General features: G+C 42.5%; 2 protein-coding genes across 6 annotated transcripts in view; both read right to left on the reverse strand.

Annotated features, from left to right (window-relative positions):
* Positions 1 to 1181: 1181 nt before the first annotated feature.
* Znf22 (zinc finger protein 22) lies at positions 1182 to 5542 on the reverse strand. 2 transcript variants are annotated; one of them, XM_005334413.5, is made up of 2 exons: positions 5403 to 5542; positions 1182 to 3110 (listed from the first exon to the last, which is right to left on the reverse strand). In XM_005334413.5, the coding sequence occupies exon 2, from the start codon at positions 3021 to 3023 to the stop codon at positions 2307 to 2309; it is 717 nt and encodes a 238-aa protein (XP_005334470.1). In that variant the 5' UTR covers positions 3024 to 3110; positions 5403 to 5542; the 3' UTR covers positions 1182 to 2306. The 2 variants fall into 2 exon arrangements, with proteins under 2 accessions (XP_005334470.1, XP_013217903.1); XM_013362449.4 differs by lacking the exon at positions 5403 to 5542 and adding an exon at positions 4745 to 5344.
* Positions 5543 to 11107: 5565 nt separating this feature from the next.
* Rassf4 (Ras association domain family member 4) overlaps positions 11108 to 15363 on the reverse strand; it is a 35484-nt gene continuing 31228 nt past the window's right edge. For all 4 annotated transcript variants that reach the window (XM_005334412.5, XM_013362452.4, XM_078042782.1 and 1 more), the window contains 3 exons: positions 14649 to 14770; positions 13725 to 13822; positions 11108 to 12544 (listed from right to left, as the gene is read on the reverse strand). In XM_005334412.5, the coding sequence (XP_005334469.1) occupies positions 12484 to 12544; positions 13725 to 13822; positions 14649 to 14770 (281 nt within the window). In that variant the 3' untranslated portion in view covers positions 11108 to 12483. The remainder of the gene's footprint in view (positions 12545 to 13724; positions 13823 to 14648; positions 14771 to 15363) is intronic.

Consider the following 15363-nt stretch of genomic DNA (forward strand, 5'->3'; position numbering starts at 1 on the left):
ATATATTAAATGATTGAATGAATAAATAAGAGCATAGAAATCAGATGACTTTTTAAAAAATATTTTTTTAGTTTTCAATGGAGCTCTATTTTATTTGTATGTGGTGCTGAGAATAGAACCCAGTGCCTCACACATTCTAGGCAAGGGTTCTACCACTGAGCCACCACCCCAGCCCCAATCAGGTGACTTTTAACAACACATTTGGCTTACTGGTGTAGGGCAGAAGAAATTTCAGCAATACTTAAGAAAAATAACCTTGGAGGTTTGTTTTCCCCAAATACAAGATTTAAAATATAACAAACAAATGCTGTATTTAAAAATGAGTCCTCTGGGGATATAGCTCTGTGGCAGAACACTTGCAAAGTCCTTGGGTTCAATCCACAGTACCACAGGCAGAAAGAGTGGGGATGGTCTGCCAAAGAATAAAAGAATTTAATGTTTGGTAAGCACCTGAATAATGCTGGAAATTCAGAATTGGGAGAGGAGCAGCTAGCATATTTTCATCAATGAGACTGTACTCTGATGCACTACCTACCAGATGTACATTATTCAATGTCCACTAACTACCAGAGAAAGCTACCATGCTACTAATCTATTTGTTCTCAGCTTTGGAGCTCTAAGAAATGTAAACTAAGTCAAACTGGGATTACACTAAAATCTGAAGAGTACTTGCTTTACTTTTATACAAACCTATCAAAAATAAAAATGTAAACTATAAATTCCAACAATACAGAGGTTTTGTCTTTTGCAAGACCCTGTGGTTGCTCTCAAAATGGTCAAACTTAAAAAGTGGGGTTAGTTCTAGTCAGAAGCTGTTCCAGACACAAAATGAATAACTTGACAGTAGATTCTTAAAAGGGCCCTACAGTCATGCACTGCTACAAAGTGACTTGGCTATAAGTAACAGGAAGTAAAAGATCAAGTGTTTTGTAAAAGATAACTATACTATAATCAATCGCCTAATACTTAGAAAATATTTTCTGGATATCCTTTTGGATGAAAGTGTTGTCAATAAGGCTAAAATCTATGGCCCTGAACCCAGTGTAAGGTCAGAAGGGAGGCAAAGTTCAGGTCTGAGGAAATCAAAACTGGTATAACAAACGATTCTTCTAAGTTGTGATTTTTAGATCCACTCCCTAAATCATTAAAACAATATCCCAAAAGAAAAACAGAAGGTAGTATTATGCAAAATATTTCATTCTTTATTTTTGTGGATAATTGGTCATTAATACAGCAGGAACTGATAGGATTATAAAAGATATCAAAAAAATCAGAAGAATGTTAAGAGTTTAATAGAAATAAAACCTGAGCTAAAGGCTGATCAGAGATGTGTAACACCTGGCACCTTTCTGATGGACATTAAGAAACAATGTTAACCTTATTAAATAATTCCTATAGTATAAAAAGTCAAAATTTTAAAGGAGCTCCAATGTACTTACACATTAAATGAATTTTGCTGTCAACAAATATTTGTCTAAGAAAACCAAGATAATTAAAAGCTCAGAAGTCTTGCTGGCAGGAAGGCCTATAAATTCCTGTTTTGATTTGGGTTTTTTTGCCAGAAGCTGAAATTTTGTTGATAGAATATGATGTTTATTCATATAGTCTAGAAGGGTGGCTTAATTTGTCAAACATGTACCAAAAGAGGCCACGGACATCAATCAATATAAATCCATCCAAACTTCTAGAAAACCAGCGATACAGCAGTAATACCAACACAAAGAATAGTATTAGTAGAAATAGGAGACTTGTGGTTTAATTCAGTTCTCACTTTGGATTTCTTAGAATCTGGTGAAAAACAGGGACATAAGTAGAAGAGAATAAAAACAAAACTAACATAGATGGGCCTTGTTGATTAAAAAGTCTGTGAACTTGAATACATTTTATTTAGTTGAGTCACACTTATAAACCAATGGTTAATATACTACAAACTTTTACAAACATAAACTCTCCTAATGTCAGATAACTTCAAAGCTAATGAAACTAATTCCTTCTCCCTTTCTTTTCATTCCTTCCACAGAAGTCTTAAAACTGAGTAATCATTGGCATGCCTGCATTTTCACAAATGTCATGAAAACATGATGCTCTTTGTCAAAACAATGCAGGAAGCAATTTCAAGTGAGATCAAGGATCTTATATTTTCATTTTTTGTGCTCCATGTTACATAAAAATAAGGTCAACTGGTCTTTATTTCAGCCCTATAATGTCATTAAACTTTCAATGTCTCCATGCTAAAGAAGAATCCAGTATCTAAGTGCTCTACTATAGTATCCCAAATTCTAAGAGATAGCCTATGTCTTTACACTTTACTTTTTTTTAAAGAGGGCTGAAGCACTGCCCTTAACTTGGCGGAGACCAGCGACTGACTTCCTTCCTGTACCAGCTTTCCAAGAGGATACTAAGTGAGTTTTTGCCCTGATGTTTTTACCCCGGGCTTTACGTGGCTTCTCTTCTTTGTGCACCTTCATGTGCTGCCTCAGATGAGAGCTCTGGCTGAAGCACTTGCCACATTCACTGCACTGGTAGGGTTTCTCCCCGGTATGGGTTCTCTGATGCTGAATAAGGTGGGAACTCTGGCTGAAACATCTGCCACATTCATCACACTGATAGGGTTTTTCTCCAGTATGAATTCTCTGGTGCTGAATGAGGTTTGAACTTTGCTTAAACCTTTCTCCACACTCATCACATTTATAGGGCTTTTCCCCAGTATGGATCCGTCGATGCTGAATGAGATTAGAACTTTGAAAGAAACTTTTCCCACAATCAGCACATTTATGGGATTTCTTTCCAGTATGGATCTTCTGATGTTGAAAAAGAGTTGAACTCTGACTGAAACACTTCTCACATTCTGTGCATTTATAGGGTTTTTCATCCAAGCTTCTTCTCAGTCTACTCAAGCCTGAATCAAAACGAACAGTCATTCCCCATTTCTGCCGCTGCCGAACTGTTTTACGCTTGTTTTCATAGGCTTTTCCTTGGTTTGAGCTTCGAGAAATACCCCCTTTAGGTTTTCCTAACCTCATGGTGAATAGCCAAGTGTATTCGTTAGCGAGTCTACTGTCTTCTTCTGAATTAAGGCTTCATTTCCTAGTGCTACAAAGCTCAGTTTTCTGTGGGTAGAATGAAAAATAAAAATAAATTACTAATGATCTATTAGTTATTCAACTTTAATGCCTTTACAAGCCATTGAAATTACATTCATTTTTAAATTAAAAACATATTCAATACAAATGAAAAAATAATTCTGAAGGGAAAAATATTTGCATAATAATTCTAGAGGATAATGTGGATAAAGGAAAATATAATTTTTTTTAGGTACTATCAAATGAGTACACTATTTTGATGGACTAAAATATGGAGAGAAAATAAAGTTAATGGGAAGAAATAACTTCAAAATACAATCAATATTTGTGTAACAGAATATCTTTATGGGTTTTTTTGTTTTGTTTTGTTTTTTGGCCGAGCTGGGGATTGAACCCAAGGCCTTGTATATGCAAGGCAGGCACTGTACTAACTGAGCTACATCCCCAACATCCCATTATGTTTTAATATGTACTCTCTTGTTAAACTTTTTATTTAATAGTGACTATCTAAAGCATCCAAATCTGAAGGAAATGACAAATCATACTACTTTATGATATATTCCTCTTTATTCTTATTTATTTGGCGATTCCACTTTTACATCTACAGGTAACAACTTAGGTCTATGTAGCATACACTGTTTTGAAAGTAAAAGCTACTCTGTAAGGAGTTCTAAAGGAGTTTTATCCTTAAATACTAGAAGAGTAAAATCTCAAATAATAGATGTTTTATTATAACTTTTTTTAGATTGAATAATCCAAGAATTCAAAGTTTCCAAGAGAAACTTCAACAGAAAGTTTATAAGGTAGCAGAAAGTTTAAAACTGAGTAGAAAAAGCATGGTAGGTAGAACCCGTGAAAAGGAGAAAGGGAAGAAAATAATTTTCATGTAAAAATAGGATGGCATTTTAAAAATAGCCAAATGCTACAAAATTAAAATTTTCAAGTAAATACTTTTATTTACTTACAGAGTTGCCTCAGCGTTATTTAAAATAATCAAAACAACAGAGAAAACTCCACAAATTCCAAATGGGTGAGATGTGGGTGAAGCAAGGACTACAAAAATAATAAAATTATAGAAATTATTCTCTGTATCTTGACAGGAAGTAGACTTTAAAACAGGAATAACTATCCTGAGTTTCTCTATATAAAAGCATATAAACCAAGTAAATGAAAACATAAATAACATCTTTTCTTTTTTGCCTTTTTTCCATTTTAGGATATAATAGAGACTCCAGGCCTAATAGTGCCTGGGACTTTTGCGGGTGGGGATTTTCAATAATTATATATGCTATAATTATGGTATCAGAAAGTGCAAATTGCAGAAAACAAAATTAGAGCGAGCACTACCCATTTCTTAACTTTCTCAAACATTTACAGACCATCTAGGAGACATTGTATTAGGTGCATAGCATTCAAAAAACAGCTACAATGATAATTATGCTTTTAAAAAAACCACGTGTCTACTTTGATATTAAAGAGGTCAGAAACTCTTGAGATTATCAAATATACCTACTGTTGAAAACATCATACTAACAGGAAGCCTATGTGCCAGCCACTGAGCTTATTTAATTCTGGGCTAGGTCTCTAGTTCTCATAGCAGCTATATGCAATTATTTCCATTATGAGCTAAGAAAATGCAGGCACAATGGTAGTTAACACACCAGCATGGTTCCCAATTCTTAGCAGCCTGACTCCAGAGCCTGTGTTCTCAGGGGCAGTACTGATGCGTCTGTCACCTCTTTCAAAAACAAGTTCAGCACTGAGACCACACATTCTGGGGCAGGTAAGGGTACTCAGGTGAACTTGATCCATAGGAGCTCCTCTCCTGCAAAACTAACAGGCGTAAGCCTCAGTTTCCTCATCCATAGAACTGAGAGGATGACAAGAAAAATGGCATTTCATCAGGGAATAAGAAATTAAAAATGAGTCACTATAAATCGCTCAGAACAACCGTGAGCTGTCCACGCTTTTGTACAATAGATTTGATCTTTAATCTCGCCATGAGCAACGGAAGAAGGAAGGCCCGAGGCTCACAGACTCGTTTCCGTCCTTTTCTGGCCCCAACTGGTTGGGTATACCAGTTATCTTCTCTCCTCTCCCGAGGCATCCCTGGGCCGCTCCGCACGGACCCGCCCCATTGGCCGTGGTCAGCACGGGACACGCGCGGCCTCCCTGTGGTGCCTGGGGCCAGGCCCGGCCGGGAGGCACGAGGCACCCGCCACGCCGCTAGCCCGGCCGGCGCCTCCCTTGCGGCAGCCAGCCAGCGCCCAAGGGCTCCTAGGCACCCGCCGCGGCTCCCCGCGCCCTCAGCCCACTCACCGCGCCGCGCCGGCCGCCGCCCTCGCTCGCCCCGCGCCTCTCCCGCCGCCGGAAGTTCGGGCCCTTCGCTGGCGCCGCGCGGCCGCTCTAGGAATGTGGCGGAGCGACCCTCTATGGTCCCGGACCCACCCGACCGTTCTGTTGGTTTCTTCCAGTGTTTGCTTTGTTAAACTCTCCCACTTCTCGGAAGGCAGGCGGCGACCCCAGGACCACAAGACCTATGGTTGCCTCCCTTTGTGGTTGAGGAGTGACCTGAATAGTCGATAGAAACCGTAGCCTGTGTCAGGGCGTTTGAAACCAGCCTGCCAGCCTCGAAACTGTATTTTTAATTCAAATATTGAGTGTCTGGTATAGAGAGATCCCTTTGCAGAGCCTAAACTGTTCCTGGTGGTTTTCGTGAGTCATTTATCACCAGAAGGCTTCCCCAAGGTGGGAATGATCACACTGGATTTACAGGAAAGAAACCAAGGCTTAGAGAAGAAGTTTGCTCAAGTTCACACAGTAAGTGAACTACCCAATTTTGAAACAGCCCTTTTCCTCTCAAAGCCTTGTGATTCTCCACATACCCCTCCTGTTTCTCTTTAGTAATGAACACTCTTGCTTCTGCTCCTCAGCCAGCCTGGCTGGTGCAGCATTTTCTGAGAATCCTCTCTAGTCCAAAGTCTTCAAATACCATCATATGCGCTGAGGATTCCCTCATTGTTAACTCCAGACTGATCCTGGAAGGCAAATATTATTGAACTCCAGACTCATACATCCAATCAGCAACTCAGGAATTCCATTTGTGTGTGTAATAGATATCTCAAACTTAATATACCTCAAAATGAACTCCTGATACTCATTTCACTTGTTCCTCAGTGGTCTTCATCCCAGCAATTGATGGCAACTTGATTGTTTTCAGCTACTCAAGCCAAAAACTTGGATGTCATTGTTATCTCTTCTTATTTTCATCCCAAACTCACATCCAATCCACCAACAAATTCTAATGGGTTTATATCCAAAATATATAGAGAATCAAGCTGTTTTCAGTGTCTCTGCTGCTGTAATCTCCACCTGGCCACTCATCACCTCCTGGCTGGATTATTGCATTGGCTTCCTGACTGGATTTTATTCTCTTCTCACAGCCAGATAATCCTCTTAAAACCCAAGTGAAACCGTGTTATTCATGTGTTCAGAACCCTTTAAAAGCTTCCTATCTCATTAGAGCAAACCCAACGACCATAAATGTGTCAACCATGATGTATCTTTTTTGTTCTTTATTATGACTGCAGTGGGAAGAACAGTGCTCAGCAGGAAGAAGCCACTCAATAAATATTTGTTGCAAGAATGAATATATAAGATGCTTAATTGTTTACAAAGTGGTTTTTTTCTTCTTTCTATTTATTTATTTATTTATTTGGTTCTGGGGATTAAACTCAGGGGCACTCAGTCACTGAGCCACATCCCCAGCCCTTTTTTTTGTATTTTATTTAAAGACAGATCTCACTGAGTTGCTTAGCCCCACACTTTTGCTGAGGTTGACTTTGGATTCACAGTCGTCCTGCCTCAGCTTCCTGAGCCACTATGTCCAGCTTACAAACTGCTTTTACATGTATGTTCTTGTCATTCATCTTTGCTATAGTCTCATACATCAGGGACCATCACATCCGTCTGGCAGATAAATAAGAGGCATGTTTCTCTTTCATACTCCAAAACTGGAACTTTGTGTTATTCAAGGAGCTCCCTCTGCAAATGTTAAAGCATAAAACTGAAAGAGGTCTAGATCATGAAGATAAAACCCAGGAATCCAGATAATATCTGTACTATTGAAAGGATGAGGTAAAATAATGTAAGGCACTTAACACAATACATAACACATAAGAAATGTGAGCCATTGTTATTACTTTTATTTTTAAATTATTGTTACAAGCTATTGATATTGGTGGTTGGAGGTGCTGGGGATGAAAGGCAATAACCAGAGATGCCAGGGATGGCTTAGGAAGTTTAAAGAGCAAAGATTATCTGCTAGGACTATTTGTTCTATGTATGTGAAAATAATAAAAATTTTCAAAAACGTCTTGTAAGACAGCCATAAATTTAAAAACTAAGTCTTGCCATGTCCCACTTAAAGGTGGATTTTCCTTTTCCTATCCTGAAAACAACTGAGCCAGCCACAGAAGTCCCATGGGGTATGCAGATTAGAGAACTGGGTAATGAATTATGAATTTTAAAAGGAAGATGAAATATGAAGAGGCAAATGGCCAAGAGTGGATGAAGTAAGAGGTAAGGATGAAGAAAGAACATGGAATAGGACATGAGTAATTAAGGGGAAAAGAAAAAAAAGAACTGAAAATAATTAGGTGCAATTTTATGCTCATAATTTATTAGTTTAAAAATAGTTAACATTTGCTGAAGGCTTATTTTGTGCCAGCCACTGTTTAAAGCACTTGCAGTACCTTATTAATATTCCCATGGTATGATTATACCTGTGCATTTGTGACACCCTTCTCTGATTTTCCATTATTGGTCATTGCCATGTGACTCTACGTGCCTCCTAGTGAACAATATGCCCATCCCACCAATGTAGACTTTATCACATGACTTGCACATGAGTGGATGGGAGACACATCCCAGCCCAGCAGCAGCTTTGAGTCACTGTGCTTCTGCCCCAGCACTCTGCTCTTTCTCTCTGCCTCAAGAATAAGAGGGGCTGCTCCTTCAGCCTAGGACCCAGGATGGAAAGATACAATGGAGCACCTGTAGTCAGTACAATCCCATGGAACATGTGAGAGAAATAAATGTTCTTGTAGGCTGAGATTCTTGATGCCATTTGTTAGTGCCCTAAAAGCTAATATACCTTTTACCAACCTTGAGAGAGGAATTGTTATTATCGCCCCATTTTTCTGATAGGAAAACTGAGGCAAGTAACTTGCCCAATGTAGGATCCAGCTTGACATGACTACATCTGTCTTTATTATAACCACCATTTTGCTTACCAGCTGACCCTGGCACATATCCCAAACTTTATAGGACAAATTTGTTAAGATAGTCAGCTAAGTATGGTGTTCTGGTCACTGACACCCAGATTGTTTCTTAATTGATGTTGGATATGTTAATAGTCTTTTTTTTTTTTAAACCAGGTATATTCTGGTACAAATATTACCTTTGTCTAGCTTAACATATAAACATATATAAATCCTTTCTTTCTGCCTTGATGTGCAGAGATCCATAGTTTGCTGCCACCCAAGACACACTTCAGTCTGCAAGTCACTGATGAATTCACTTTGCACAATCCTGGATCTATCTGCCTTTCTTCAATCTCATGACAACTTCTGCCTTTGGTGGCCAATTCTCAAACACTAGGACCCAATTTTCCCCAAACACCCAAAGTCACACATTTATCAGTGACACAGTCAGACTCTGAAGCCAGGAAGTCTGGAATTCCAGGTTGTTTTTATGTCAGTTAAATTATTGAGAGGGTTCACACACTATACTTACAAAATACAAAGAAGCGGGAAGAGGGAGGAGGCATGCACAGCCTAGGCATCTAACTTTGCATCTTTCTGGGGAACTTGAGCCAAAAGAGGGTCAGCCTCTCCGCAGCTGGGATTTCTCTGTGTTGCTGAGGGGGTGGCAGTGTTTGAAGGGCTCTTTTTAGGAAGAAGGATTTTCTGAGCTGAGAAACATCCTGGAAAGACAGCTTCCTTTTCCTTTGGCTTTTTCCCTTGAACTCCTTGTTCCCTTGTGTGTGAATACGTGTTTGCATGCAAACACACACGCTCACAGTCACAAGCACTGTCTCAACAGGGAGTGCTGCGTTTGGCAACATGGAGCCACAAACCTAGTGCAACAAGCCAGTCAAGTGTGACAGGAATGAAGGGGCCGGAGTGGTACATTTCCCACAAAGCAGACCCCTCAGCACAAGGTCCCTGAACAATGTTTCTGTCTACTAAGCTGAGATAGTTTCCTCTCAGCTCTTTGGGAAAGGAAACCCTGGGAATTCCCATTCCTGTGCCTGCAGAAAATATCTCTGTTAAAGCCCCACAAGGAGGGTTTAGTGCCCCACCCTGCATGCTGTGCATCTCTAGCACGTCGACAGCTGGCTCACTCCCAATCACAGCTTGTGAGTTCTAAATATAGTGTGTGCATCTGGCTGTTTTTACACTTGGAGCTGCTTGGATCTGACCAACTGAGCTTCCTGCCTGAACACTGCTGAGGAACTGAGGGTCGGGGGGGGGGGGCTGCAGCTCACCCCTGCACCTGACAAAGATATCTCACTGCTTCCTGTACAGCTGCGGGGTGCCTGTGCTCTACACATATGGGCACATTGGGCATTCTTGATTCCTCTACAAATCACCTGGTCAGACTGCATAAACCTTGGGCCTTGTTTCTCTAGAATTTAGGGGCCAGATGTATCCTGGGTAGATGGATTTATTTGACAGTGAGAAGGCCTTTAATCCACTTTCTGGTAAACACTCCAAGCAGGTAGCACATGGTTATCATGGCAGAAAAACAAGCTGTTTTTTTGATCCCTTCTGCTCATTTGTTCTGGACAAACAACCCTGTTTTTCCAGATTCCAGTCCTTTTGCAATCATGTTGATTTATCCTGAGTTGTTTATTATACTCGCTGGTCCCTGAGGGCTGGCCTAGGAAGACAGCACATTCTTGCAGGGATCTTTATCTTCAGATACTTTTACTATCTCATAAGAGAAATACTGTAAACTATATGAAGCTGATGCTCCCCCCAAATCAATAAGAAATCACAAAGTCTAAAATATGAAATCCTGGTGTTGGGGTGACCTGGATGAATCCTTTTCTGATTGCCTCAGGAAAACAAACGTGGTATTGAAAGAAACATTTGTGGGCCCTGAGAGGATTCCAGGAGAGGGCATATCCTTTTCTATACAACTTGGTACAAACTTTTCCTAGCTATGATATTCAGGAATCAGTTTTGATAATGTATATTTTGAAAGTGACACTTAGCTAAAAAGGCCGTAAATAGTATTTTAGCATCTATAAAAACTAAACAACCAAGTTGGAACTTATGGAGTTTCCTGCTGCAGTGGCTTCAAAACATTGGGCCCCTGTCCTGCTCCTCACTGGCATGGGTCTCCTGGCCTACAAAAACACACACACTATCTTGGCCATTCGCAGCTCAGCCTCAGGCCTCCTTCCTGGGAGATTAGCTGGCTTGCTAAACTGGTCTCCTGACATTCCCAGATGGCCTGCTTTGACAAGGAGATCCCTGAACACAGGACAGATGGTCACTCCATCTTGTTCTTCCAGGCTGGGCCCAGGTCTGGCATAAGGCAGTCACTCAGTTACTCCTGAACAATAGACGGGCAATTGTCAGGCCTGAGGTTATAAATATGGACTGGTGAGCAAATAAAATTACCTGAAAGTTTCTGCTTGGTTCCTTTTTTACCCTTTACTGAGCCACTGCTTGGAAGATTCCTGAGGCCTTTCTGATGCTAAGATTCTTTGATGCAGGGTGACCTTATTGCTCAGATCACTCATAGGCTGTCACCGTGACTCTTCCTTCATGTCCTACAGCAGTCTCACCTCAGACCCCACACCAATCCCCAGGCTATGCCTGAAAAACACAGGAGTCCTGTTGAATCGGGTTGTGGCTCTCCTGCCAAGCTCTCTAAGAGATTTAGAGATTAGAAGAAGAGGTCAATATGGATATGCAGAAAGAAAAAGAAAAGAAAAGCTTGGTCTTCACTTCTTCAGTTTAATACAGCACACCTTTATTGAGCACCTAAGAAAATATACTGCCAATCAAAAGAAAAGACAAGAGAACTGCTGTCAGACCTCCCCTGGAATCTCTGAGTCTCTATGGTGACAGATCTGGGTGAGGGCAATCTGGTATGAAGTCTACCCTGACAAGTGACTCCACACCGCCGGATTGTTTCCATGCCCTGCTCTTTTGGGGACCCCATAAGGAGCTTCTACATGCCTAGCTGATGAAATCTCTCCTATCTTTGCAAGTCTTTATGGTTCTTCCTTTTAAATCTGCCATTCACATACCCCAGCAGAAGAATTTGATCTTCTGTTTTCTGTTTTAGACTAACATGGCTGATGTAAACTGTTACAGTTTTTGCAAAGGATTTCTCATTCACTCCAAAAATTCTCCAATAGTCCACAAACACAAATTTCTCAGTATCTGGCCCCAGGGAATTTAAAGCCCTTTCTCCCCAAACAGACCTTTCTCCTCATTACCACACAGGGAAGTGTTTACAGTTGTCCCCTGTCCACTACATAGGAAGTACACATGTCCAGAGAAGGCACGAGGCAGATAGGTGTCCGCAGGACAGTGGTGATGAGGGCCAAGCACTGCCTTCTTAAGCCACTGCCAGCAGTGTCCATTCAATACCATAGAAGCCACCTCCCCAACGTGATTAAATTGGTGAATTTCTTTCAGCAAGCTTCTTTTAATAATTCCTTTGGGCTTTGTTGAGAAGAATGATCTCTGCAGAAAGCAGTTGGATTCCCCATGGTTTTATTCCTGATCTAGGCTCTGCAGTAGAGGTGCTGGGCTGTGCAAAGAGGTTTAGAGGCCTGGGATATTGTGATAAAGTGATAGCTGGAAACAGGGTATATCCCATAACTTCTGGCAACACCTGCTTTCCCCAGTAGAGTAACCAAGTAGCAGTATGATATGGGATTGACAGGGATCTCGTGGTGCACATGGAGAATGAGGACAGTGAGTGCTTGGTGGCCCTACTGGAACTCTAAGCCAGGTACTAGGCCAATGGATGAAGCCTACACCCCAGGGGCTAGTCAGATACTATTCTCCTGAGCAGGAGACACAGCCATTGGCTCAGTTTCAGTGCCAATCACGTCAAGGCTAGCCTGCCAAACAGAACACAATTGGCAAGTTCCTGGCTCCTGGGGCCTGGGTCTGCTTCCTGTGGGTGCTCACTATGGAGCCAAGGATAGGAATGCAGGACTCACAATGCTTAGACTTCAGACAGGTTAAAAACACAGGCACTAGATTCCTCAGGCAGCCATTAATGAGTGTGACCAGTCAAGGCCTGGCTGCTGGGACTCCATGTGCACTTGCTGCAGTGGGCATTAGAAGAGACATGTGCTGGCTTGCTATTTGGCCTCCACCAGCTGTTCTAGGCGTTGCAGCATTGTCAGACGCAGGGCTTGGAACCTGGAGGGAGACAAAGACAAGGGGACTCACTGAGGCTGGAGGGGCAGTAAGGTAGGAGTAGAAGAAGAGAGGGAGCACAAAGATATCTGACCCAGATCACTGCTCTTGAGTGGATGATTGGCAGTCACTACCTCTCCTCTATGAAGCAAAGAGAAGAGTCCAGCCTGCTCCTGTGAGGAGCATCAGTAAGGCTCTTTACCACGTAGAGATTGTTACAATTCCATTCCCAAAACTCTCCAGCATAGGCAGGAGCATACTGGAATGCACGGGGCAACATGTCAGGGGTCAGGAAGCCTGTGTTCCAGCCCAGGCTCTACAAATAACCTGTGCTACATCCTTCCTCATTTGGGGCCTCAGTTTCCTCCCTGCACACTGAGTAGACTGATCAAGTGATCCCCAGGTCCCTTCCTGCTCCAAAACCCTAAGTGACATGATCAATGTCACAAGAGATCCTTCACTCTGGGATCTCCACAGACTCCCTCTGTGGGGCCCAAATGCACCATTGGAAGCTGTTGGGGGGATGAGGTTTTCCAAGAGTCATTCAGTCAGACACCAGAATCCAAACCAGTTACCAACCCAAGGTTCTACATAGTAGCCTGCCTTTCCTTCCTCAGACCCTGGGAATGTTTCCACATGTTCTGCTCCATGTGGCTGAAGGACAGATAGGTCATGGGGACCTGCAGTCTGGCTAATCTCACACAGCCAGGCCCTGTTCCCCTTTCTATTGAACTCATCCTTGATGCAATAGCAGCTGGTGCTTGAGTTCCAACAATGGCCACCTTCCAGCAGGATTAGTATTCCTGCTAGTACAAAAGATCTCAGACCACACAGTAGCTGCACCTAGCAGGCCCTCTCTGTGGTTGCTTTTCCAGAGTTAGATCACTAGATCTAGTGCCCACCCTTGCTCTTGCCTCTGTCTTTCCCTCCCAGTTTTCTGCAGTTATATTCCAGGATTCTGAGAATGCCAAGGCTGGCTGGGCAATCTAGATTGGGTTCCCTCCATTTTGGCAGGCTGTCACCCCAGTATGCTGTCAGTACTGAGAAACCAGAGGGTGATGCTAGGAGCCAGGACAAGCAGGCCTCCTCAAACTGCAAGGGCACCAGGTACCCAGCACAGGTGTGCCCTGCAGACATGCCCTGATGATCAGAACCCACGACTGGCTGATTAAGTGCTGCTTACTTCGTGGTTAGTTTGATTATTTCTCTTTCCTCCTCTTCTTTTAATTTTTCAACAAAACTGTCCAGCACCGGCATTTCAAACTTAATGTACTGAGCGACCTAGAAAATCCAAGAACATTTTAATGTGCTTTAAATGAGAAGCCCAAAATGTATTTTCTTTTTCTCATGGCTTCTTCCATAGTGGCCAATCCAGCCAACATCCTGTGTCCACAGAAGTAGCTGCCCTTCTTCCCACCCTACCCCCAACACTGCCCTGCTGTGTAGGATGGGAGAATGGGAACCATTCTTATCTCGAAGGCAACTATTATCCCTGGGAGGAAATATTGAGTTGAATATTAGGAAGAGCATTCAATACTGCAGCATTGTCACACTGGGTGTTCTCTACAGGTGGGTGTGGGGAGGCTGGTGAGAACAGCATTGTTTTTAACAATGGAATGAAACAGTACCAGCTCTGGGAAGAGGCTGAGGGAGACTGGGCTACTAGACTGTCTCCTTGGGGTCCAAACCTTTAGGGCTTTTTCTGTGCACAGGAGTTTGAACATGTGTTCATTGTCTGGTCAGACTGTTGGTAGGACTTAGCCATCTTCTTCCCTTGCATAGGCCCCAGTCAAGGAGCTCTGGTGTGGGTCTTGAATGTAATGACAATAAAGGTACACTCCAAAGAAGGAAGAGGGTTCACTAGTGTGAGAGTAAAAGCACAGCGCCCCAGTTTTCTAGGACTCAACCTCTTTCTTCTAAGCCAGCTGACGAAGCTGGTGGTCACTATGAAGAAGGGGAACTGGAGCCCTTTCAGGACAGCTGTGTGGTCCCAGGAGACATCACCTGAGAGGATTCTGGCCAAGGTCAGCTTTAGAGCCCTCTGGAATCCACATGATTCCTCCTAGACCCTCCCAAGGAAGCAGGCCCCCATCTAGCCCCTACTCACATCGTGGGGGACTTCCTCGCCCAAGTCGGCTTCCATCAGGAAGATCTGGACGATCTTCTCACAGGGTCCATGCAGGATTCTGGAAATCAGTGGATACTCGCTGTCTTTCAATTTTGTCCTCTCTGAAACAAAAGGCAATTTGTAAAATCCATAAGAGGTTGGAAATGTCTCTCTTTGTACCAGGACAGGAACACTGTAGGGAATGCATGTTCAGGGAGCTCAGGGAACCCTCTTCAGACCTCACTTCCTGTGGAAAGGCTTCAGGACCAGCCAACCCCAATCTGCCACTTTGGCACGGGATTATGTTGAGCTCAAGGCAACTGAGAAGGAATGGATACAAGAAAAGCTCCGTGTCCTGATCCTATTTGCTTAAAAGCAGAAAATAAAATTATCAATGTGTCCCTTTCCCCCTCTACCAGAAAGGACAGAAGTTAATTACCAGAGACAGCTCTAGACCCTTGTCATCTCAGAACTAGCATCAGAGGAATCTACATAGTTAATATTGAAACTAGTCCTCATCTCCCATTAATTCCCTGATATCTTGGCCTTCACACTATTTGCCTCCCTGGAAACTCAAATCCCTTCTTTGTTTGGTCACTTTTCTAAACACTTATTCTTCTGCTGAAGTGCTTTGAAAGCCCAATTTCTAACCGCCCCTTTGAGTCACTCATTCCTGAGAGCTCCCATAGGTATACACCATGCACCTGTTCACAAA

The sequence above is a fragment of the Ictidomys tridecemlineatus genome, chromosome 1 (assembly GCF_052094955.1).
Source record: "Ictidomys tridecemlineatus isolate mIctTri1 chromosome 1, mIctTri1.hap1, whole genome shotgun sequence".
In the NCBI taxonomy this organism is placed as follows: domain Eukaryota; kingdom Metazoa; phylum Chordata; class Mammalia; order Rodentia; family Sciuridae; genus Ictidomys; species Ictidomys tridecemlineatus.